The 26,964-nt window shown below is 45.6% G+C and overlaps 1 protein-coding gene across 5 annotated transcripts in view; it reads left to right on the forward strand.

The window, feature by feature from the left end:
- Positions 1–26,964, forward strand: part of LOC126535512 (BTB/POZ domain-containing protein KCTD3) — a 139,067-nt gene that overhangs the window by 56,473 nt on the left and 55,630 nt on the right. For all 5 annotated transcript variants that reach the window (XM_050182324.3, XM_050182325.3, XM_055073161.2 and 2 more), the window contains 3 exons: positions 3,011–3,126; positions 7,354–7,444; positions 12,044–12,160. In XM_050182324.3, coding sequence (XP_050038281.2) covers positions 3,011–3,126; positions 7,354–7,444; positions 12,044–12,160 — 324 coding nt within the window. The remainder of the gene's footprint in view (positions 1–3,010; positions 3,127–7,353; positions 7,445–12,043; positions 12,161–26,964) is intronic.

Raw genomic sequence — 26,964 nt, forward strand, 5'->3', positions numbered from 1 at the left:
AAGTGGGCAAGCTCTTGTAAACGGTTCCGCAAATCGGTAAATGCAGCTTGCTGCTTGTCGCCCCACACAATGTCGTTTCTCGTGAGTCGAGTTAACAGTGACGCAATGTGAGTAAAGTCTCCACTAAAGCACCAGTAATACACGCAGAGGTCCAGAAAGCACCTGACAGCCTTTTTATCTGAAGGTACTGGGAACTGTGCGACAGCAGCGATTTTGTTAGGATCCGGGCGGGCACGCACATGACTAGACAAGGGCAAGAAACTCTAGCTCCTCAAAGCAAAAATGACATTTCTTCGGCTTTAGGGTGAGGCCGGCAGATCGTATTGACTGCAGAACTGCTTTAAAGAGCAACTCAGGCTATTTTTTTACCATGTCAAGATAATGGAATATTTAGGTTCCCAAGAACCCCCTGTCATGCGTCTGATAGTAGAATTGTTCCGCAAATTCCAAAATTATTTGAAATAAGCAAAAAAGCTAGAAAAACAAAACGGAAACCTGGCCAAGCAGCCGAGCAAACCTCTTCGTGTGACGTCACGAGTGTCCCCAGCGGAGAAGGCGCGCTAGGCATGCAGGTCTCGCCCACTGGGCGAATGAAACCAGGAAACACCAGACACTCAACTGCTTCGTGACTGCACCGGACCTTTGGGTGACAATGTCAGCTGCACCAGCTCTTCGTATCTGTCAAATATTGACAGTTATGGTTCTGATGAATTCAATAGCCATGAACTGCCATTCGCATTTGACCCGCCACCACGAGAGCCAGCACCCATGCGCTATCGTGTTGCAAAATGAAGACCAAAGGTAGCCCTAACCACTCATTCTATGCATGCTGCTTGCTAGTTTAGTTGTTTTACTTGTCCTCAGGGAAGCACTAAGATGTGGAGCACGACTTTCTGCATTTGTATCTCGCAAAAATGCCACTCACAGTCCAAAGCACTGACCAGTGCATTTGTTTACATCGGCAGGCAGAGTGACCACTCGTCGTTCGCTTGATATAAAGTGGTGCTTAGGCAGGCAATGCCATCTCAAACGGTGCCAGGATACTTGGTGTTCTAATACAAGTGCAGCATCTTCACTCCTTAGCTTTGGTCATCTACTTGGTTTCTTGGCAAGCACAGCAGTGTTTAGGTGCACGGTGGAGCTTCCTCACTGCTTGTCTTTCACTCTTGTGCACATTTACTTTGACTGGAACATTGTGTTTTTATTGCTAATGCAGCCATGGTGGTGCTTGGTGCTTGTTGTAAGATGTGTTTTTATTGCTAATGGAGCCATGGTGGTGCTTGGTGCTTGTTGTGAAGTTGGTCGTTAACGTGGATGCAGTGTCTTTTGGACACCTCACGCTAGGGGTGTCATGCAGTGCTGATGGAAATGATAATGCTCAGTGAAATATCTAATACAATGCAAGCAATGATTTAGGGGCACATTGAACAGGTTAATTTTGAGAGCTCTTGTGGTATGGTTTACACTCGACCAGCCGAATTTGAGTACTTGGAAGCTTATTTGCCTGATTTATTCAGAGCACTTGGAGGTGCTCTTGCTTTTAAGCTAGGAACATGACCCAGATCCGACAGAATTCCACTCACGTGGCAATTCTGATTGTTTTGGGAGTGGATAAATGTTCAGCTCGGGTGTGTTTTCTCTGTCTGTGATGTCAAAAAGCCTCTGCATCGCTGCAAGCTTGAGTCAGAGCATGGTAGGAACTACACTTAAACCTCAATATAACAAACTTTAATATAACAGAATTCTGGATATAACAAAGTATTTAACTTTTCATAACCTCTTGTCCATAGAACACCATGTATTTACAACCTCAAATAATGAAGTGTGTTTGTATGGGATTTCAGTATAACGAAATATCACTGCCGCCGCAGAGGAATGCCGAGACAATAAATAAAAGCTTTTGCGAACACAGATGGGCAAATGATCGACTTACAAGCGGCTGCTTGCAAACGAACCTCTCAAATCGCGTGTCGTGCGAAAAGAGCGACAGCCGAAGGGGAGACGCATCATGTTCCGTCCAAGTGCGATAAGATCCTATCGTGCTCTGTGCGCTGTGGGGCTTTAGGTGCAAGGGAAAATGTGTGAGGGTGAGACGAAAGATGGTGGCTTCACGAGTGGTGCCTTCCTATGCAAGCAAACTGAAAGAGGGGTAGGGGAGCGAGCTCACGAGAATGCGATCAGGGAGGATTGGCGGGTGAGTTGGAGCACATCTCGACCGTGGCTGCACATGGCTGTAAGCGCGGCTGAACACATACATGGCCGCGCACCCTGCTTTAAAGGTAATCTGCCGCATGTGCAAAAAGCGGGCATGCTCAGGCGGTGTGGCATCATGTAATCTGTCTTTCTATGCGTTTAGTATTGGAGGTTGCGTAACCCCAAGATTTGGTGACCCATTGGAACGAGAGGCAGACAAAGCATTCGCTCCCCACTGCTGGCACTTTTCATGATAGCGTTGTCCCAGTCTGAGTGGCACTATAAGTCAGGGGAAAGAAGTGCACGCGAAAGCGTGGCTGGCTTCGCTTAATTTGCACTGCCGATGTGAAGATATTGCCGACGTGGCATGAAACCGTATCATTTGTCACCGACTCCCACATTCATCAAAATGAATTGCTTTCTCATTCAAGTTTGCTTTTATCGATTGCCCAATAATTTGGAAAATTCTGCAGCCCCTTTTCGTGTAAGAAAGATCAGCGACTGCACTTATTTGCATAAACGGTCGAAGTTCAATACAACAAAATTTCAATATGACAAAGGAAATTGCCGATTTTGCTGACTTCATTATATTGAGGTTTAACTAGTTGAATATACCATAATGGCATTCTTTTTTTGTTAATTGTCATTCATGCCATAGGTTCCTGATAGTCTAGAGTGTGTCCTTAGGTGGTTTTGTTTTACAGGAGTAGTGGGCAGGGCAGTAGTGCCTGTCCCACTCACTTGTAGCACTGTCTTTTCTGGCACTGATCCTTGACTGCGATTTCTGTCACACACCCCCGCTGTTGTGTGTGTTCAGGTGTGTTCCACCTGAGTGTTCCTGTGGATAGCCTGTTCTTCATTGGGAGCCAACTGGTTGCTCTGAGCCACTTGGGCAAAGTGGGCGTATGGCATGCCATGACGCAGCACTGGCAGGTAGGCCCTCTCTCCCTGACATCTCTCTCTCTCTGACCACACAATTACAGGTTCAGTGCAGGACATTTTGATCAGCAGTGCACATGCACGCGATGCAGCACTTCTAAGAAGACATAGTTTGGCTTCTTATGCAGCAGAAAACTAAACAGTTACGTTGAACGCCCACTCGTTAATGTCCAGAAAAGGGCTTGCACATTGAACAGGGAAACAAAATAATGGTAAGTGCTGCATTAGGCAGCATGAAGAGGGAAGTAAGGTTAGGAAGCAGGCTAACATAGCTGATATTCATGTTGCGATAAAGAGGAAAGAACTGATGTTGAGCAGGTGATGTGTTAGTGTAGAGCAGATAAGCCCTTGCTCCATTAGATTAATAACGTGGATGCAAACACAGTTAGAGCTGGCACAGAATTACCGTATTTACTCGCACCTAGACCAGCCCCAATTCTAAGCCAACCACCAAAAATCCAAAGCCAGGAAAAAAAAAAGCTTACCTCGAATGTAGGCTGAACAAAGAAGTGAGGACACCATTCACAAAATGAAAACAGCATTTATTTAATGTGAACATGCCGAGCTCATTCTATGTCATCATCGCTGCTGTGGTCCGGTAAATGGCATCCTTATTGTGGTGCAAGCAAAAAGCATCGCCCATTGCCCCCTCCAACGATGGGAATTTTCCTCATCAATGCCGAAATCCCACCCGCTTGGAACGTTTGACGATGCCTCTGTGGCTAGCACAACTTTTCGTTTGAAAGTGACACTGTAGTGGCATAGCCTGTTTGGTGCCATTACGATAACGTCACGTCACACGCCGATACGACCCAAGTCAAAATAGTGACGTCTCTCGTGTACTTTCGTTGGCTACTGGTGCGGCCAGTAGCGGCGGTGATACTGGCTTTTCTAGATGGTGCTAGCATGCACCATATTTAGCAATTTCAATTAAAAACTGGTGCATTTTTTAAAATCCTCGAATCTAAGCCGACCTTAGCGTTTGGTACATGATTATTTGAAGAAAACTATCTGCCTTAATTTTAAAAAAATATAGCAGGTGGTGCGGTGAAATTAAAGAATTTGCAGGCATATAGGACAGATTCGGTTGATGCAAGAAAAGAGTAATGAACACTTATTCAAAATTCTGTAATTAGGCTTTCCCACACATATAACTCGCCCTAACCAAGATGGCCACATTCCAGACTTGTATGTACAGTGCAGTTCATTTATAACGATAGCACATATAACAATATATCGGTTATAATGATGAGCCAACTTAAGAGTATCAAATTATGCATTAGAGCTATGAAAAAAGACATACACAGTCGAACCCAACTATATCGAACCTGTTTACATCGAATTATTCTGGATATCAAACAATTTCTGAACATGGTATAGTTACAATGAGTATATATAGCAAAAGTTACGCTTGCATCGAACAAGAATAGCAGCGACACTCGGTATATCGAACGTCAAGCGGTGCAAAAATGCACCCGGAAGTTGGCTTTCCCACGCAGCAGCGGGGAAACCCAGTGGTGCGGCTCCATCCAACCGCTCTTCCTACAGTGACCACGCTGCGTCGGGCGAGCCGTCAACACCCGCCTGCAAAAAAATTATCCTGGCCCACCCACAGCGCTTGCTCAGACAGCCAATCGGAGGCTCTTGTGCCCTCGTCGTGCAAGATGGCGAAAGTGCGAGTTGTCTCGCTGCTGTTCTGGTTGTGCTTGCACCTTGTGGGCCTTCTCCCACAGTGTTGCCGTGATGAAGCGGGAGAATTTGCCTTTAGTCGTGAAGCTTAAAATCATAAATCGGGTAGAACGCGATGAGAAGTCGGATGTCCCCGCAGCGTGCAAGATTCCAAGGAGTACCCTCAGCACGATCTTAAAGAATAAGGGGGAGATTAGGGCTAAAGTTGACAAACTCGCCACCCGGTGCCCGCGGCGCCCGACACGTACGCACGGCCGTGTACAAGTGGTTCATCCGAAATTGCTTCAGATGTACCGGTTTCCCTGGGCCTGGTGATGGCTAAATTCTTATGAGTGCAACGAAGTTATTGCCGGTTTTGCCTAAGCTTGGAGCAACCTGTCAGAATTTCCAGAAGCCATTGACGAATCGACTTTCGATGAGTTTGTGAGTGCAGGTGATGGTGTCGCGACCACGGGAGAGCTCCAAAACGAAGACAACATTGCTGACATCATACCAAGCAAAAGTTAAAGTGGGCACAATGAGGAAAGCAACGACGGTGCTTTGCCCACATCCTCCGAAGTGATTGGTGCACTCGCACTAGTCCGATGCTTCTGCCTGAATGTGGAAGGTTGTGGCCTCAGCTGCTTCGACTCTTTAGACAATGAGGGGAAATGCATGCATCACAGGCAGCGAAATTGCTCGAGCAGAAGAAAATACAAGACTATTTCATGCAAAACTAAGCTAGTTTCATCAATAAAGCATTTTTATAAATCATATGTGCTTTTGTGATGTCCAATTCTTTAGCAGGCTTATATCGAATTATGCGCTATAATGAACTGATAGGCTTTTTTTGCAAGTTCGATATAGCCGATATATATATTCACCATATATCGAGTATAACAACCAAGATTTTGCCCGGTGGACACCACTTTCCATGCAGAATAATTGGGACATTTGAATTGACAAGTTCCGCTGGAATGAACAATGCCAAGACTGGGCAAAAAGTTTGCCTATGCGATTTTGTATGTGCCGCCATTGCCGCGCAGCACGTCCCACCCGTGCACTGATAGCTAAAGCCATGAAGAGCATCACAAATTGGCATACCACGCCACAAACAGGTGGCAGCTGCTTCGCGTCCACGTCCCCCATGCTCGTGCTCTACGCGTCCGGTGAAGAGAGAGAGAGAAAAAAACTGCAATAAAGACGAAGCAGCACCAATCCTTTCTACACTGCTCTCTCAGAAAGAGAGGAAATGTGCCACAAACAACCCAGTTAGTAAGTTAGTTAGTTAGTTAATAGCCGATGTGTGTGTTTCTCTTCTGTGTGTCCCGTAGAAATGCTGCTCAATCCAACTTCTAGTACAAAGGATGGTACTGCCAATAAAAACGAGGCAAATGATATATCAGGAGCTCTGTGGTGTGGTTACAACTTTGTTTTCTCTACAGCTTTAGATGTAACATTCAGGTATTCAATGCACTTGTATGGAATAATTTTTAAATTTTTAATAACTTCTACTGCACCACGGCACCCACAAAAGTGTCAATAGTTGATACAAGGGCTGCTGTACCAGTCGCAGTGGCACCGACGCTCGGAATGGCACCAGTTCGGGTGAGTATCGAAACTTGATGGAAGAGCCAACACTACTCACGCATTTCTCCTTGGCTCTTTATTTGAGTGGTTGACTTGACTGCCTGCTATGTTTTACCATCTTGCTTCATCAATCGTCATGAGTGCCATGCGTACAATAAGGATTCAGCACTCGTTCACGGCAACATTCAAGAGGACTGCCATTCTTCACGCCAAAGAAAGTTACAACTTGCCGGCGGGCTGCAAGTTCGATATTTCGGAATGGGTGGTCCGAGACTGGTGCCTGCAGTGAGATGAAATTTTGATCTGCAACAGCAAGCGAAGAGGCTGTTGCGAGTCGAAGTCGAAATGATTTCTGGAGCCGGAGGCCAAGTTTACAGTGTACATCACTGAAATGCGCGATCAGTCCCTACTAGTGATGTGCGGCACGGTCATGCAACTTGGCCGGCTCTGTGCTTTGGAAGCAGGAATGCACAGGACAAACATCAAAGCCAGCAGAGCTTTGTCATCGAAGCTTATGGTGAGGGCTGGTTTGTGGGACTACAGCAGTGATGAGAATGGCAGCACTAGTGATGACGATAGCACAAGTGAGAACAAGTAGGCCAGTACTAATACATTTTCGTTTAATGCGCCCACGAGTATGCCCTCGTTTTATTTAGCATAGGGGAAGGGGGGTGGCCAACTTACATTCCGGTCAACTTACAGTCATGTAAGTGGAGTAAATGTGCTGTTAGCAGCAGATGGCAAGAAATGAAGATTCTTGTACAAGTAGTGTTTTATTGTTAGTCTATATGCTTTAGACAAGAGCTCATGCCAAGCAAGGAAGGCAGTTTGCTTATACGCATTAAGATCTTGCTTATATACATTAAAGGTTATTGTAGAACAATAATGAATCATGCATTGAAACCTTTATACTTGTAGGGTTGTTGTTGCGAATTGGGCATTCACTCGATATTTAACCCTCAGATCCAGGATGTGGTGCCAATCACCAGTTTCGACACAGCGGGCTCATGCATCCTGCTTCTTGGCTGCAGCAATGGCTCCATCTACTACATCGGTGAGTGTGGGGGCACTTTTTGGCTCAAGGAACCCTGAATGTTTTAGTAAAAGAGGTTGCAAAGGAAAGTCGAGACAACCTGCTGAGTTTCGGGATGTGTACAAATTCCAAAATCGCAATGTGCGTTTCTTGACATTGGTCACTTTGCTAATCATGTTTTTACCTTGCCAAATAATGTTCTATCAAATCGTCAATTACATGGACAGGGAAGTATCGAGTAATTGAAGGTCACTCTTAACTGATGCCCAAATAGCAACTTTGCATTGCATTTGTGCAAAAAGTGAAGGGTTCATATTGCCACCTGATGTGCCTGCTTTACTTATTTTGTTATGATTGCTCATGCAACATCTTACGTTGTCTTATATTTTGAAGTTCTTGCATTACTTGTGCACATCAATGCAGACCACCTGCCGTGGTGGCGAAGTGGCTTTGGCATTGCATTGCTAAGCCCTGGTTAAAAGACATGTTTTTTGCCGCAAGTTAAAAAACACGCAGGAAAGGAAGACACATAGAAGACAACATGAGTGGAACCAGTACTCCGTCATATGATGGATGACGCGTCTAGATGTCTTACAGCATCCTCTCCGTTAACCAAACAGTATCTTTGTTGAAATGAACTACAGTCGAACCCATTTATAACAATAGTCAAGTGCCGCGAAAATCCCATTGTTATAACCGATAATTGTTATAACCGGATTGCATGAAAAAATCAAAATAGGGGATGGCAGAGGTGATGTGAGAAAACTATATAGGCAGGGAGGCCAGTGCCCCTCCCCACCACCTTCCTCCGCCCGGCTGCTGATTGTGTTCCCTCGTTTAACTGCTTCCTGGGTGCTCCGATCGCGTGTGACAAGCCACGGCTGTCGGCGTTAAAGAATGGCACTGCTATAACAACTGCAAAGAGGTGCCATGGGTGGCAAGCGATATGCGAGCACTGCCGAGGCATCACTTCGGTGGCCCCAAAAGGGGCCTTTTAAAAATTGCAAGAAGGCTGCTGCGGCAGCCTGTCGGCTTGAGAAATCCAGAAGAACTGCTGAGGAGAGATTGCGACAAGCATCTCGGCACGTACTTCTTAGTGGCTTGCACAAGAAAAGCCTATGTCCGTCAGCCATGCATGATTTACGCAAAGCTTGCCGACATCCTTCTCCAAGGCGTCCAAGCGCTCTACGTAGTACGGTGGAAGGTTCCTCGTGAAAACGAAGCCCCGAAGGGACTGAATCATGCCGGGCCTCCTGTGAGGACAACATTGAGGCAGCCTACCCTGTCGCTTCTTTGCTGCCGTCGTCGTCATCGCTATTCGATACAAGCACGTTCGGGACGATTGTATCATCGGTTAGAAGCACTTAGTTTCCAAACCTATAGCCGTGCGCTTTCTTTTCACTCGCAATGGAAGTTGAGAAATCGCGTGGCCAGGAACAATTTGCACACAACCAACAAAAGCGAAAGCGAGCGATTAAGCTGTTTGCAGAACTGCACTGAATGAGGAGCCAGCTAGCAACATGGTGCTGTTGATGATACTGATCTAAAGAAAGGAACGACACTTGATTCTGAAACCCGTGAGGGAAAACAACATGTGAGGGAAGTGGTTCTTGCGGAAGGGGGGGTGAAGGTTGGCACTATCTTCTGCAACCCTTGCGGGAGCACACCAGACGTTCATTTCAGGGATCGCAAGCCGTTTCTGTGCAGGTGTGAGGGAGAAAATCTGGGGGCTATTGCTCCTTGAATGTATGATTCTGCCTAGGCACTATGGAGGAGGTTTCTTTAGCGCGTGTTGTAGGTGTTTGTCCCTAGGCATTCCGGCATTGTGGAGTGGGGTCGAGTTTGTTTACGCTCAGACGCTGGCTGCCGGCACGGCAAAATAGGTGAAGCACCAAGCACTGGCACCCACTTTGGCAACCACTGTGTCGGACAGACTGTCTCGCGCCTGCGGCACTCATTCCAAGTCAATCGTGGTGGATCATAGCTTGCCACCATAGTAGAGCTCGGGCCGCATATATTGAAAATCTAGAAGGCAGAGCGCCTTACAAGTCTGTCCAACGTACCTTCAGAGGCAAAGTTCTGACTGGTGTTGCGGAAGTTGCAGCACGCGGTAGTGCTGAACATAGCATCGCAAGTTGGCGGCTGGATGTAATTATGCCTATTCAATTGTGTTTTTTACTAATTGTAACGTGTCATTATTTCGCATTATTGGCAGCGCCTCCAGGACACCAAAGCTAGAAGCCGGACTGGTTCGTGGGTAGGAGCTCGCCGAGGCATGCACGTGCCATGGGTGTATAAGATCGGCTGTCTGCTACCACGGACAGCCAATTTTTTATGCAAACATCCCCTGGCATGCTTCTGCCTCCGCGGCTCCAAATCACGGACCGCCCTGCTTCCAGCTTTGATCCTCCCCCCCCCTCTACCCCATAGGTGCCAAGGAGATGCTGCGCTGCCTGCTTTACTACAGCCTCATGTGCTCTCTTGAGGCCTCCTTTTGCCGGTTACATGTGCCCTCCTGGAGCAGTGCTTGTAAAAAATGCAATCTATCATCGCGACTAAGAAAGCGACCCGCGGCGTATACAACACCAGTCAGAACCTTTTATGTTTCTCAGGGTAGGGCGGCGTAGAGCTATGGGTGCAGCCTATTCGTGTTCAGAAGGGTGGAAGAGTGACGGGAGAGACCCACGCGGAGAAGACTTGAAAATGACCGCATGGTGGCTGTTGGAGCGGATCATGCAGCGGCTCGAATTTCTTGTTTTCTTTTTTTCTTTTCGAGGATTTTGCATTTGACCAGCTTCCGGCTCAGACACCCAGCAGCCAGACTTCATCGTTATAACCGATAATGCGCTATCGGTGCATTGTAGTAAGCGGGTTATTTCACCATGGAAAACATACAAAAGTCAACGGTGCAGCAGCTTCTTATTCTTATAACCAATATATTGTTAAAACCGGTATCATTATAAGTGGGTTCGACTGTATATGAAGCCAATCATTAAGCAAATGTATTTGTCACCAAAGCTCCGAACGCAGTATCTTGCACAGGCGATTACTGTGTCCCCAGGACGATGCAACATGGCCAAAGAGGGCACTCACTTCAGGCGCCGTCATTCCTTTCTTCACACAGAATCCAATGTATCTTGCATGGCAAGTCATTGCGACACTATAGCTGGCGATTGTGTCGACACTAGGTGCGAGTTCGGAAAACGCTCACAAAAAGACAAAAAACGTGTCTTTTAGCAAGCACCAATTAGGCCAACAAGCAGTTCTCTTGCAACAAGCCCGAGGTTGCAGGATCAAACCCTGGCCACGATGGCTGCATTTCGATAGCGGCAAAATGCAAAAATGGCCATATACCATGCATTGGGTGCATATTAAAGAACCCAAGGTGGTCAAAATTAATTCGAAGTCCCCCATTACAGCGTACCTCATTATTGCATCTTGGTTTCCGCACGTAGAACTGCAGAATTAAAAAATATATATCAATGCAACCGCCATGTCCTTGGAGCTGTGCTGACATCATCCTATTAAAATGCGTTTCCAACTCAAGGTTTCCAGCTCCTTGATGACCATTCACCATGGTACTTGCCCGTCATGGAGAAATTTTTGAGTAATGTAGAAATAATGGCCAGTCGAGAGCCACTTCAGTTGTAATTCACCGACAGCTACTCTGATTGTTACATTTGTCTCTGCTCAGTCAGTCCATTTTTGTGCAGGTGCAAGTTCTCCCAATAAAATGTTTCTTGTTATTCATGTAATTACTTCGTGATTGCCTTATTTTTCAGCGTCGTTTGCTGCCAGTCTGTTCCCTATGCACAAGGTGTCAGTGAGGCATTGGCAAGATTTTTTGGCACATACGGCCTGAAATCGCACACAGGCCGACAAACAGACAGAAGCTCGTACATGTGAAAGACCCTTTGAAAAGGTCAAGGTTTCCAGGGTAATCTACAAGATTCCGCGCAAGAGTTGTAACGCATCCTACATAGGCGATACTGGGAATTTTAAAAGAATTCAGCAGCACCAGAACGATGTCAGAAAAGGCAATGCAAGTTCAAATGTCTTGGCATCATCACATGACTACTAACCACATCATCGATTGGGATGCTGTAAGCATAGTCGAGAAGCGCGTATCTTCAAGACTACTCTTAGAATCTGTACATATTCAAACGACTAGAAACAAGATTAACTGAACATGGGGCAATCTTCCCGTGATATCCATGCATACTCTGCTCGACCTACCACATAAATAATCACTCCCTCTTGCACTCATCTTCATCGTGAACAAGGGACCCATAATGGTCTCAAGACATCATTATATGTTTTATTTCCTTTTGAACCATGCCAGTTTATTTGACAATGTGTCACCCTCACCTGAGGGTTGGACTATAGAATGAGATGGCTTCGACTGTCGTTGATAAAGATGGTAATGAAACTCATTGCATTTAGTAATGCAGGCAACAGCATCAGCGTGAGCATTCCGCAATAATACAGCGTGCCACATAACTATAGCTTTTGCATTCTTTCCTGAAAGGTGGAGCTTGAGGGGAGCAGTTGTTGGCTACTCTCATAAGGCTAGATCGGCCTGCAGACCACAGCATCCTCCTTCTGTTTCTTTTTTTGCAGACATGCAGAAGTTCCCGCTGCGCATGAAAGACAATGATCTGCTGGTGACTGAGCTCTACCGGGACCCGTCAGCTGACCCAATCACAGCCATCAGTGTGTACCTCACCCCAAAGACCAGTCTGTATCCCATTCACTCACACCTTCTTCATTTATGTTTGCAACACATGATAGCACTTCTTGTTTTCTTACCATATTTATCCGATTTTAACGTACCCTTGAATCTAATGCAGACCCAATTTTTCTGGATTGAAAATAAGAAAATAAAGTGCAACGTAATGTAACGTGCCTCTGGCCTATAGAACAAAAACGTAACATGCACCTCGTATCCACAATGAGCCTAAATAAGACCGCAGACTTTACCTTCACCGAAAATATTTGTTCATCAACATCAGCTTGTTTTGATGTCCACTGCCAGGACGAAGGCCGCTCCCAGCACTGTCCAATTACCCCCGTCTTGCGCTAGCTGATTCCCACTTTTGCCTGCAAATTTCCTCATTTCTTCACCCCACATAACTTTCTGCTGTCCTCAAATGTGCTTCCCTTCTCTTGGCACCTATTCTGTAACTATAATGGTTCACTCTAATGCTGTACTAGCTTCCTTTGTGCTGCGTTTCCAGCAAAACTGTTCAACATAACAAACTCAAGTTTGCTGCACCTTTAAATGAAATGTTATACAAGGTTTCTGTGAAGAGATATTGCGTCTAAAGCAATTAGAAATCTGCCCTATGCATTATATAGCCTGCCCAGCTCCATTTTTGTCTCTGAATATCAACTAGAATATTGACTATCCCCGTTTGCTCTCTCATCCACACTGCTCTCTTCCTGCTTCTTAATGTTCTGCCTAACATTTTTCGTTCCATCGCCTTTTGCGCGGTCCTTAATTTGTTCTTGAAATTCTTTGTTAACCTCCATGTTTATGCCTCGTATATTAGCACCAGTAGAATGCAATGATTGTACACTTTTCTTTTCGATGACAGCGGTAAGCTCCCAGTCAGGATTTGGTAATGCCTGTAGGCACTCCAACCTTTTTTATTTTTCTGTACATTTTCTTACCATAACTTTGGTCCCCATCGAGTAATGGATCTTGATAAACGTACTCCTATGCAGACTTTAAAGGCTGAATGGCGATCATGAATTCTTGTTCTATTGCCAGGCCTTTAATCATTACCTTTATCTTCTGCATATTAATCTTCAACCCTACTCTTACGCTCTCTCGGTTAAGGCCCTCAATCATTTGTTGCAATTCATCCCCAGTGTTGCTGAACTCCACCATGTCATCTGCAAAACTTAAGGTTGTTGAGATATTTGCCATTTATTCTCCTAAGCCTTCCCAGTGTAATAGCTTGAGCAGTTCTTCTAAGATTGCAGTAAATAGCATTGGAGAGATTGTGTATGCTTGCCTGACCCCTTTCTTGATAGGTATTTGTCCGCTTCTCTTGTGGAGAAACAAGGTAGCTGTGGAATCTTCGTAGATATTTCCCAAGATATTCACATATGCCTTCTGTACTTCTTGATTAGGCAGTGCTTCCATAACTGCTGGTATTTCTACTGAATCAAATGCCTTTTTATTTTTTTGATGAACTTTTACAATGAAAATGGCACATCACTGTCGCCATTAGTGCTTCATTGGACACACCAAGCACACAGGGGCGATATTCTCAAGTGATCACATTGAAGATACATTAATTCAACCCTGATGGGACCAACCAAATTGATCAAATTATCTTGTGGGTCAAGTTAAATAAGATGTAGACAAAATGACAGAACACACCAGTGATTCATTTGGCAGTATTTGCCCTATTTTAATTAGCCCCCCAACCAAATGCACGCCCACTTTCTATTTGTTGTAATTAAAAAACTAGCATCGAAATGACTTTAAAGGGCCTAAACAATGTTCAAATCTAACACGCATCCCATTTCTTAGCTAAAAAAATGGGCAAGGGTGTAATACGTGTTGCACATCGGCGACCGGTTTCCTAAAGTCAGATTTGCCACAATGCATCCGAGTTTTGCAGTAAAGCATAGAAATGTTGCGAAAGCTTTCGGTTTTACAGTCGAACACGGATATATCGAACTCGAAGGGGATCGCGAATTAATTCGTTATATTAAACATTCGATATAAAAAAATACAGGCCTTGAGACTTTACCTGTGGCGGACGATGACCTACCAATCGGCGCATTCAAGAATGACAACTATTTCCGCACACACGACGCAACGTAATGCTTTATTTGCGTGAAAAAAAAATCGCTTATGTTGGTCTGCTTCTTCGCCTTACAAATGAAATTAAAGACGCCAACCTCGACCTTATCGAGGCTGTTCAGGTGCGAAAGCCCGGTTCCTTCCATGTCGCCGCAACAACGGTTAATCAAGCTGAATGCTGCCGCCACTTCAGCAGCGGAGTACGAGCGTGTAGCCGCCCCCTCGTCTGGACGATCTTCGTCGCCACTCGAGCTGTCGGCCTGGGTCCCTGCGACTGCAGCTACAATGTCCTCGTCGGCGAGGCTCGCAACAGCCTGAACAATGCTGTCAACGTTGACAAAGTCGTCAGCAGACACTTCGGCTAGAACGGCAGCCGGGAAAAGGGATGACAACTCGCGAAACGCGCCGTCCATGCACTCGTCACCGTCACCATCTTCGCAGGTTTCGGGAAGTTTGGCCGTCATGAGGCCTGCCTTCCGGAAGTAGTTGGCCACGGTATCCTGCTTCACGTCTCTCCAGGCGCCCGTCATCATTTGAATGGCCCCCCAGCAGGTCAACCTTAAGCTCGGTGCCCATGCGGAGGTTCACCAAAAGTCTATCAATGAGTCGCCTCCGGTAACCGACCTTGAACGACTTAATGATGCCCTGGTCGAGCGGCTGCAACTTCGCTGTCGTGTTCGCCGGCAGAAACTTGAGCGCAATGTTTTCGAGCTCACAGGTGGTGTGATGGGCCGGGCAGTTATCGACGAGAAGGCAAGTGTGATGCCCCGACTTGCCCAGTTCGGCGTCCCACGCTTGCAGCCATTCTGTAAACAGCTGACGCGTCATCCACGCCTTCTTATTGAAGGCGTAGCAGACGGGGAGCTGCTTACAGTTTTTGAAGCAGCACGGTGCCCTTGCTTTGCCGATCACAAAGGGCTGGAGCTCTTGAGAGCCATCCATGTTAGCTGCGAGCAGAACGCTCACGCGGACTTTGCTCATCTTGCGCCCGTGACACGTGCTGCCCCGGACGTTGAGCGTCTTGTTCGGCAGCATCTGCCAAAACAACCCGGTCTCGTCAGCGTTGAAGATTTCCGCGGGTGAAAACTTCGCACAAATTTTCGGCCATTCCTTCGAAATCCACTGCTGGATATACTGGCTGATGACAGCTCCGCTTTCCCCAGAAATGGTTTTGCCAACTATCTTATGGCAGTTCTTAAACCTCTGCAGCCACCCTGTGTTGTCGGCGAAGTTGTCATCACCGAGTGCAGCGGCAAACCATTTGGCCTTAGCCATTAGCATTGGGCCATCCACCGCAATGTTCTTAGCCCGGACCTCTAAAAACCACGCATAGAGAGCCTTTTCAACTTTCTCGTGGGCAGGAGCTCGCACACAACAAGCTCCTGACGTTCGTTGCTCCGCCGCTTTTGACTTTATGTCCGCCTTGTTTTTTAACACGGTGCTTAGAGTGCTCCGAGGAATCCCGAAGTCGTCTACCACCGTTGCACTTTTCTCGCCCCCCTCAACACACTGAATGGCTTTCAGCTTTGTCGCAAAGTCCAGGTTGTTGTGCTTCTTGACGCTGCTTGTGCCTGCTGCGGCCATTGCTTCCGCGTCAGCCCACCACGATCCAGTCACACGTGTCGTGAGACGCACGCAAAACAATAATGCACTCGAAACACAAGAATGCGCACAAAACACAAGAATGTGAGCAGCCTCCGCCAACAAAGCGCTCGCGATGGCCACCTCCGAGGGCGACAGTGACGTACGAAAGGTGCGAGCTGTGGTTGGCTGAGCAAAACTCGTGAAAAAGCAACAACAAGAAAAAAAGGCAAAAGGAGGAGGCCGCCGACACCTTCGTTCTTGGCTACCTTTTCCGAGCCGCTATGGTTACGCGGGGGAACGAGGAGAGACATAGGGAGAGAAAGAGAGAGAGAGAAAAAAAAAGCTGTTCCGCAAGTCGGAGAGCGTGCGCAGCGGGAGTACATAAGGTCCCTCTATAAATTAAGGTACTTTAGGAGTACAGTCCGAGCCTCCCTCCCTCTCGCTCTCACATTTTCCGAGCCTTTCGGGGGAGGCGCGGAGCTCGCGGGTGCAGCGAGTGCCGAGCTCGCGCGGCGTTCTATATATCCAATGGCGGGTAAAAATATAGTTCGATATAAACGTACGAATTTCTTTACTTTTACACAGAATTTTCAAGGCGATAATTTACGAGTTTGATACAGACAATAATTCGATATATGTGGGTTCGATATATCCGTGTTCGACTGTATATCCTAAATTCATTTTCATTTTCATTACCATCATCACAAAATGGCAACATAGTACGTTAGCATCTTGTGATGGCGATGACGCAGTGAATACAGCTTTGGTTTCGTATCTGATTGTAACATGCAGGCAATTTTTGGATCCATATTTTCCGAAAAAGGTGTGCGTAAATGGCATAAATGGTGCAGAAGGTATTCAGAAAGAAGTCAGGGGATTTTCCTTCAAAAATTAACTAGCAAAGTTACATGCGACTACGTGTTTAGCATGCCTATACTTGTAGTGATCACAGAAAGCGTACTCCTCAATTGCATTTTTCTTTCTGATTGTCAGAAATTTTATAGCTATGCTGTATAAAGAAACTCAAAATTGTGTCCTTTTGGGGTGGACATAGAGAATTCTTTCCCTTTGAGCATTGTTAGCTGCTAACGATGATTTTGAGCACTGTTCTTGAGCCCTTCCGTGGCACTCACAAGCTCACTACGCCATCTAACTTATAGTGTAAGAACTACAGTTGAGTTTTCTGTACAGTTTTCTTTCTTTCTTTTTTTCTTTGAAGAGGTTCACAAGGCACGGTAGTCTGGAAGTGAAGATGGCCACTCCTGCAAACTCTGCACACGCTGTGAGAAATGCGGAATCTTGTGATTACGCTGCGTCTGCAGTTTATCTTTTCGCCAGGCAAAGCAGGAGCGAGTCGGAGGATGCTGCCCTTTCATTAGAATTTAATTCGGTGAGAGATGACGGTGGGTGCACCACAAGTTTGGGCTCTTCCACCATCTCAAGCCATTCCGTTCCAGTCAGCTAAAATGAATACATACCGGACGGAAATTGAAAAAACCCAACGTCCGCTAAATCCAGCAAAACATGACATTTCACTGCAACATTTGGAAATTTTCCCTGTGTTTTACATTATAAAACTGCTTTGCCACATAGCACGCATAACTGCAGTCAAACTTCTATACAACAAAGTTGTACTTCTAGAGAAAGACTTCGTTAAATTGCGAATTACGTTAATTCGAAGTATCAGAGCAATAAAAACAACTTCACAAATTTCCAGAGCATTCCTGGTGGATAGTATCTAGCTAGCACTTTAAACAAATCACAAAAAGGTTGGGCCATAATGGCGTAGTTCTGAGTGCCAGCACGTGCGATGCAGATCATGCTGAGAGAAATGCATCGACGTGGGTCACGGCGTCCGAGATTTCCGTGTGTTGCGTCACGCGGCGCCGTAAATCTAGCACACCATAGTTGATCGCGTTTATTGCCAGCAGCCGGCGCCCACAAATTAAAAGCGAAGTGCAAGAAAATACAGATATTCGTCCTAAGCAACAACAAAAGAAGTCACAGCAAAGAGACAACTGGACAAAGTAATGTTGATAGAGTTATCAGTGTCACGAGCACTCGAGCAAACCTAACAGATCTCACTCAATGACCACGGACTTGCTGCCACGATGCAAGCGAGCGCTTTGCACCGTGTCTCGGAGACTTGAGATTACGTGACCGCCAACACACTAGGGATGCGGGAATGCAATGTGCATCGAGGCATGAAACGTTTCAGCTCACATTTTGCACTTGTTGGGAGGAGATCACCTTCACGAATGGTGCGTGGCTCGCGCATGGAAGTGCTCGGTACTGCCCCCGTGCGTGCTTCATCACGTTGATCGCCGGACTCCCTCCCCATCCCCCTTGCACACAAGAAATTGTCAGCTCTCGTGTTTCTCCGAGTGTTGTGAGCATCCGCACGCCCCGCAACCTCTGCAGCGCGACACATCTACCAGTGCGACAAAGGGTGCAGCGGTGCTTCCTGGCTACCAGGTCCAGGCGCACATACTTTTATGGCTTTTTTTCCGCTCAAGCTTTTCATACAGTAAGACGCCTGAAACAACTTTTGCCTCAGCTGACATTTTTAGTTGTTTTGCTACGTTTACTAGCCATACAGGCTCCAAGTGCATGCCTAACTCTTTCCTTACCGTGCCCATTGGGCATCGTTAGCCTGCTAACGATGGTTTGAAACGCTGCGTTCAAGACCTTCCGTGCTGCTCACGGGCACACTGCGCTATCAGACGTGAAGGAGGAGAACCACATGTTTGTTTTCTAAGCAGTTAACTTTTTTAGCCACCAGGCTGTGATTTTCGAATGCGCTCCGAAGTTTTGCGATCGTCAAAGTAGAAAGCAAAAATGGCTTCCTGCTACCGATAATTTCAAATGCCATTTTCGAGGCTTTCTGTGCCACTCGTGGACAGACTGCACCGTCAGACGTGAAGGAGAACTATATTTTTGTTTTGTATATTTTGTTTTTTGAACGCGCTCCAAAATTTTGCGATTGTCCAAGTAGAAAGCAAAAATGGCTGCCTCCGCGAGCGGTGTGCACGCTTCGAAAGATCGCAGATCTCTTAATTCCGCTGTGTCTGCGGCTGATTTTATCGATGTCTCAAGCAGCAGCGGGTCTGAGGATGGTGCCTTTTTGTCGGACGTTGACTGAGAGCGACGACGATGCAGACCAGCCCGTAAAATTGCCAGCCGCAGCCTTGCACACACAGCTGTAGTTCTTGCAGTTAAATTTTTGTAGTGGAAGACTTGCCCAAGGAAAAATTTTGATTTTTTTCGGAGGTAGTGCCTAATATTTGCAATACATTTTGTATATCATCAGCAGCAGCAGCCTATTTTATGTCCACTACACGACGAAGGCCTCTCCCTGCGATTTCCAATTACCCTTGTTCTGCGCCAACCGTTTCCAACTAGCACCTGCGAATTTCTTAATTTCATCACCCCACCTAGTCTCCTGCCGTCCTCGACTGTGCTTCCTTTCTCTTGGCACCCATTCTGTAACCGTAATGGTATCTAACCTACGCATTACATGACCTGCCCAGCTCCATTTCTTTCTCTTAATGTCAATTAGAATATCGGCTATCCCTCTTGCTCTTTGATCCACACCGCTCTCTTCCTGTCTCTTCATGTTATGCCTAGCATTCTTCGTTCCATCGCTCTTTGCGTAGTCCTTAACTTGTTTTCGAGCTTGTTTGTCAGTCTCCAAGTTTCTGCCTCATATGTCAGCACCGGTAGATTGCATTGATTGTACACCTTCCTTTTCAGTGATAATGGTAAGCTCCCAGTCAGGATCTGACAATGTCTGCCGAATGCGCTCCAACCCATTTTTATTCTTCTGTAAATTTCCTTCTCATGATCAGGGTCCCCTGTGAATAATTGATCTAGGTAAACGTACTCCTTCACAGACTCTAGAGGCTGACTGGCGATCCTGAACTCTTGTTCCCTTTCCCGGCTATTGATCATTATCTTTGTCTTCTGCATATTAATCTTCCAACCCCACTCTTATACTCTCTCTGTTCAGGTCCTCAATCATTTGTTGTAACTCGTCCCCAGTGTTGCTGAACAAGACAATGGCATCTGCAAATCTAAGGTTGCTGAGATATTCGCTGTTGATCCTCACTCCTAAGTCTTCCCAGTTTAATAGCTTGAATACTTCTTCCAAGCATGCGGTGAATAGCACTGGAAAGAGTGTGTCTCCTTGTCTGACTCCTTTCTTTATAGGTATCTTCCTACTTGTGGAGAAGGTAGCTGTGGAATCTCTGTAGATATTTTCCACGATATTTACGTAAGCATCATGTACTTCTTGCTTATGTAATGCCTCTGACTGCTGGTATCTTAACTCAGTCAAATGCCTTTTCATAATCTATGAAAACCATATAAAGACGCTGATTATACTCTGGGGATTTCTCAATTAACTGATTGATGACATGGATGTGATCCATTGTAGAGTATCCCGTCCTGAAACCTGCCTGTTCTCTTGGTTGACTAAAGTCCAGTGTTGCTCTTATTCTATTGGAGATTATTTTGGTGAATATTTTATATAGTATTGGAAGTAAGCTTATAATTGGATATTATATGGTATTGGAAGTAAGGCCCATAATAAAGAAGGTGTTCATTATTCGCAGCTTATTCCTTTCCAGGAATTCTACCAACATCTCTCCTCGAATGTTCCTAGAATTCACGCCGTAGTTGCCAGTTGCTTGTTCACCAGCCTGCTTTTTCTCCACTTTTGCATTGAAGTCGCCCATGACTACAGTATAGCGAGTTTGTACTTTTCGCGTTGCTAATTCAACATCTTCATAAAGCTGTTCCATTTCTTCATCATCGTGACTGGAGGTTGGAGCGTAGGTTTGTGCTACTTTTATTCTATACCTCTACTCAAATGATATTGCGCGACAGAAACGACACGGACGTGAGAGAAGCCGAAGGTGCTTGGTGTGTCGTCTTCTGTCACGTCCATGTCGTTTTTGTCGCGCAATATCATTTGAGTAATGGATTACCAACTTGCCCGGAATGCTCCTCTCATTCTATACCTCCTATTTAACTTTATTAGGACTACTACTACCCTCTCAATAATGCTGTAGAATTCGTCAGTGTTGCCCGCTATGTCCTTATGGAATAGGAATCATACTCTTCTTATCTGGTAGTCCTCTATAGCAGAAAACGTGGCCATTTATCAGCAATGTATAAGCTTCACCAGGTCTAACCTCACTAAGGCCAGTGATATCCTAAACAATGTCTGATATCTCCTCAAAGAGTCCTGCTATGCTAGCTTCACTCAAGAGGATTCAGGTGTTAAATTTTGCAAGGGTCAGTTTCCATAAATCTCATAAATTTTGTTACATATATTTTTTAGTAGATGCACGCCTGTCTTTACCAACTTTGTGCAATTTTATCCCACAATCTTGATTCGGGTATATCTTATTTTGTGACATCTTGTTAATAAAACATTTATGCATGAAAAGTGCATTCATTCTGCTTTTTTTTTTATGTATTATATTAAATATCGAGTGCAGCAGTTCCTTCAGAGAAGAAAATCTGGCGTAACCTACAAAAAGCACCTATTTTTTTTACGGAAGGGCAAGAGTTAGAAATGGCTGAAAACTTTGTTAAATTGAAAGCGTGTCACGAAATTACTTCATTGAATTGCAAAAAGAAATACACAGTTTTCGATGCAACTAAGATTGGGAAATAAAAATAGTTTGTTACATCACAAATTTCGTTAGATCGAGGTTTGGGTGTATAGGGCTTCCAGCAAATCTTTTGTACTTGGAGTACTGTCCAGAACAAAGTATTGGTTTCTTGTTTATAGCATTTCTTTTTTCGTTTTATATATAAGCATAACTTAAAGGGGCCCTGAACTACTTTTTATCAAAGTCAGGGAATGCATTTAAAGGTCAATTAGACTATTTCAGAAATACTTCACTGCAAAAACTTCTTCAATGCATTCAGCAGAACCAGAGTTATTGGCAGTCAAACATACCGTTGACGGTGCTTCCACTCCTTCAATGCCTTGCACTGCACTGCCCACAGCGCTCTGCCTACTGAGTATCACTATTGCACGCAGTTCACGTTTGATTTTAGATGTTCACGTAGATGTCACTACTTACGATTTTGGCACCTACGGCACACTAAACACGGTTATCCTGAGCGAGCCGCAGTGCACTCGGCGAATGGACTCTTTGCGGCACCCCGAAGCAGCAGCGATATCTATGCTATGTCGCAGACGGCAGCTACATGCAACAATAGCACATATGCGCAGTGTTTCCTTTGTGCACAGCAGGGCTTGAGTGCATGCTCATATGCTCCAGTCTGGCATGCTGTGGGGTGTGGACCGGCTTTGTCCTGCACCAGCTTGGCTGGCAGATAGTAGCCACATTCAACGTGCGAATTTTGAGGTGCTATCAATAGCTGAATATGAAGTGAAGTCTGCCGAAGTGTCTAACGAGGAGTGGCCAGTTGTGAGCGCGTGCTGGCAAGCGTAGGTGTAGTCTTTGTGTTTCGCGTGGTTCGAGACTGGTTGAGTGTTCATAACTACTAGAAATTAGTGAGTCCCGACAACTACGACACCGATAGGCTTGGTGGCTGAAGTTTAATTCCTGTGAAAGTGGCCAGGCATGAGCAGATGATAGTCAGCTTCTTCCAGAAGTACATGATTCTTATTGAAATTAAGAAGCAGGTTTTGGCTTATTTCGGCCAGTTTATTAACTGCGTCAATAAATGTACACAGTAAGAGTAGGAAGAAGCACACTGATCCGAAAACTACCTTCTTGATTGGCTTCGGCTAGTGGCCAGTACCAGCTGTCTTTGGGAGTCTGCTATGGGAAACCATTGCTGCCCAAGAGGCGGTTTTGAAAAACGGCCCTCTGCGCTGTAAGCAAGAAAACACCACAACTTTTAGTCTCCCAAGTGCTAAACGGAACCAATTTTCGTGGTCCCTTGTGCTTTCATTTAAAGAGAGTCCACTGTAACAACATTCAGCACGCCGAGCATGCTCTTATATAACATGGCAACGGTTGGCGGCACTGAGAAAGGGAGTAGGTGCCACAGCGCGCACTCAGTAGCTTCTCTCTCCCACTTTTCTCCTTAAAAGAGCTTGAGTCTTCTCGAACCGTCTGTTCCCGCATGCTCTGTCATCAAGGTCACCAGGAGAGGAGGGCCTGGGCCGTGCCTTGGGACACGCTCGCGGGCCTTCGAGTTTGTACGAGAAAATTCTCATCATTCTATTTCTCCGGCAGCCATGCCAAAAACATCCGATGTTATCCACAGTGGCCTTACAGGTCATTTTCAGCGACAACGTTTGCATACTTTTCAGTGAGCAGAGCAGGAGTGACGTCAATCATTCACGGAATATACAGCTGTCGCTTGTCGAGTCTACAGTTTTAATGGCCATGTTGACTCCAGATGTCGATGACGCACTCGATTTTTTGTCTCGCAATGGTTGCAATGTCGACAGTTGGCCGCAGGTTTCGGTTCAATTTCAATTGCTCTGGTTGATATATTCTCTGAATCCAAAGCGGAAGAAGAATATGTATGTGCTGGAACTGCTGCACAACAGGCTGCGACACCACAGTGGTGAAGGAGACCTAGGCGAGAAATGATGGCTTCTTGTAGAGACCGTGGGAAACACTCGCTGGAATGTATCAATGATAAGCTGTCGGAGCGCTCTGACCAAAGTGTGTGTGGCCAATTCCCGGATGGCACAATACCACTGCGTAAAACCGTTCCCAGTGTCTGGAACTCTGCCATTCGCTCAAGATGGGCCTAATGCTGTGTTTATTATGGAGCTCAGAGTCCCATTCATTTTACTATAAACATTTGGTTTATATTTGCAGGGATGATGTGTAGTCTTTGCATAGTTGAAGTCTCGAGTAAGAGTTGATTTGGGTGTTCGAGAAGGGTTCGAAGTCTTCGAAGAGAATGTGCACGAAAGAAACACCTGAATTCATCAAGTGGCCGTTCATTTGATTCTGCACAGAGACTTGGTACAGTAGACGTTCAGAGAGCTGCGGTTGCCAGTCAGAATCCCTGATGGTGAACTGCATCTAAAGCTCTTGGTATTGCCATCCTTCTTTGTTAGTGCTAGACAAATCTAAGTAGCCGCGGCAATTTAAGGCTGTGCTGTTCTTTCAGAATTTAGACAACTGTAGTCCTTCAGTCAATTTCTCCAGAACCATACAAAAGGATGATGCCCCCTGAACCAATTGCTAGTCTCCGCGGGGGATGGGGGGTGGGGGGCACATCTTTTTGAGAATATTTGGGGCAGGGGGGGCTCAAGCACGCCAGCCCCCCCCCCCCCCCTTGTAGTCAGCACCCATGGTCAGAGAAGTGGTCATAGCTACACTCTGGCATCGCAGGCAGCCTCGCCGTCGCTGATGGCTCCCCATTGTTACTGTCCACTTTGTGCAGCAATGAATGGAACAGGTGTGAAATGCCCGAGACAGGACGTGCCTAATTGTCACGCTCGTCAACATGAGAAGACTTGTCCGTCGTGTGTGTGCCACGGGATTATGCACCAGTGGAAATCCTACTCTCCTTTGTCCTATGTTCAGCCTTTTTATGCCAAAGAGTGGTTTGCTTCCGTGTTCCTTTGTGTGGCTTGACCTGACGAGATCTACGTTCAACCTTTCTATGCCAAAGAGGTGTTTTTCTTTGTGTTCCTTTTTGTGGGTTGACCCGACGTGACCTACATTCAATCTTTCTACGCCAAAGAGCTGTTTCTCTCCGTGTTCCTCTGCGTGGGTTGACCCAACATGTCCTGACAAGGCCCACTACTAGGGAGCAAGAGAGAATAAGGTTGCCCGGATGGTGGAGGGTATAAGAAGGCCAGCGAGACGCAACGTGGAGTCCCATCTTCTTTGCCCTTGTGTGCAGGTGCACGCATGCTGAATGTTCTTGTATTTTCCTTGGAGCCCACCGCTCACCCGTAGCAATGCATTAAGCTTCTGTTATTTGTTTTTATATCACCTCGTCTTCCCTGCTAAACCCTCTCCAATGGTCAACCTGGTTCGAGCTCCAAGCAGATGCTGTTGAAGGCCGCCGAAACCCCGTACCCGTAATAACTGGTGGCAGCCTTAACACCACCAATATGATCATTATGCCTTCTACAGTTGGTTTCGAACCTGTAGCTGGCAGCACTTCCGCATGAACCACCGACGCTCCCAAGCAGCAATGTAATGTTACCGTTCTTGCCGCTTTACTCTCTGCTCGCAATAATTTCACACACGAAGAAAACGTGCTGATACTGGTGGTGCTGGTAGCTGCAATGTGAGCGCGGCCGAGCTAATTCACTGTGCACCATCGGTAGCCATGCACTGCAGCCTGAACTTGATTTGTATCGAAACTCTCATTGGTGCTAAACATATCACCATAGGCATGCTTTTTAATAAAATGGACAATACACGTCACTTTACTCTAGTGGACATCATTTTTCCTGGAATAGAAGCTGCATAACCAATGTTTGTGTGGCCAGTCGCGGTTATGCGCCAATGTGTCAATGCGCCAATGTGTCAATGCGCTGTTTCTGCAGTAAACACATAGTGCTCACCATTTATGTTTGTTGTGAGATTGCATGATGAGCATTCTTATTTTCTTGCTTTTCCTTTTGTCACCGGGCAATGTCCAAGGCACCACGCACTGCTAGGAACCCAGTGGGCACTTATGCGGCGTCTGGCACTAATGTTACACATAGCGCCCCCCAAGAAATGCTTTTGTATAATTCCTGTACTAAAAACATATACATATTTTTATACAAGGAGCAATGCCATTCTCGCTTTCAATAAAATCAAATGTACACGAATATTTTGCCGGAGAAGCTGTAAAAATTATTGAAGCTGCGTGCAATCACCCATGCCTGAATCCAATGTTGCTGTCACTCATACTCGTTGTTTTCATAAATAATAATAGAATTATAGGGCTTTATTACGGCTTTTCTAGTTGTGGCGGCAATTAACCACGCAAGAATAACGATGGCCTTGAAACTTTTTTTTTTTTTTTTTTCCTGGGTTTACCCTCGCCGTAGCACCACTGGCCATTTCCTTCTGTTTGTATGACTAAACAATGCGAGCGATGTCTGCAAGGGGGTTCGTTATGTCTGCTCGAAACTCCAGCGCTGGTTCCCCATATAACAAAATAAAGCAGCCCAAGAAGAGGCTTCGGTTGAGAAGAGATTGTTTGAGAAAAAAGATAACTTCGTGCTTCGCTTGTGAGCTTCAAACGCCACGCATGACTGCAAAATTTTGCTCAGATGTTTTCAGCAGTGTATGCTATCCACGTACTATGTTTTTCTACCAAGCTTGAGAGGAAGTTCAGGATCCCTTTAACAAGTTTTGGTCAATTTTACTCTACAATCTTGTTTTTAGCAATTAAAATGTTATATTAATGCATAGAACTTGTTAATAAAACTGTGCTTTAAAAGCTCATTTACTCTGCTTTATTTGTTGTGTATTGCATAAAATTTTTAGTGTAATAGTTCCTTCAGAAAAAGAAAATTTATTGTGACCTACAAAAAGTGACCATTTTCTCCCGGTAGGTAAAGAGTAGATGTCTAGTTTACGGAAGTTAGCAGTTGGTTGTTGTCACCAGTGGTCAAACAAGGGATTTCGCTGGAGCACGCAGTTGAACAAGGCCACATTACTGTGTCAGGGCCACTTGTTATAGACATTGTTGATCACTTCAAGCCTCCATCTCCCTGTGAACCTCTGTTTTGTTTTCATATCATAAGAAGCCAACAAACACTGACACCAAGGACAACATAGGGGAAATTACTTGCGCTTAATAAATGAAATAAACGATAAATTCTCGAAGGTTGTGGGTTCGGTTCCCACCTGTGGCAAGTTGTTTTTTCATCCACTTTAATTTCCTTGAATTTATCGTTTCTTTATTTCATTTATTAAGCATAAGTAATTTCCCCTATTTTGTCCTTGGTGTCAGTGTTTGTTGGCTTCTTATGATATGACTAATAAAGATCGGGCCCCTCGGTTAACCCCCTTTCTTCCTGTCTTGTTTTCAGTTGTTCATGAATCAAAGGCACATTCTCACCAGACATGTCATAGCAGCAAATAAAAGTTGTGTAAAAAGCCTCAACGATGATTGTCGCTGTAAGCGAATAGCTGTATAAATCAGTGTGAAGGTATGCACGTGACGCTTG

Source organism: Dermacentor andersoni, chromosome 7 (assembly GCF_023375885.2).
Source record: "Dermacentor andersoni chromosome 7, qqDerAnde1_hic_scaffold, whole genome shotgun sequence".
In the NCBI taxonomy this organism is placed as follows: domain Eukaryota; kingdom Metazoa; phylum Arthropoda; class Arachnida; order Ixodida; family Ixodidae; genus Dermacentor; species Dermacentor andersoni.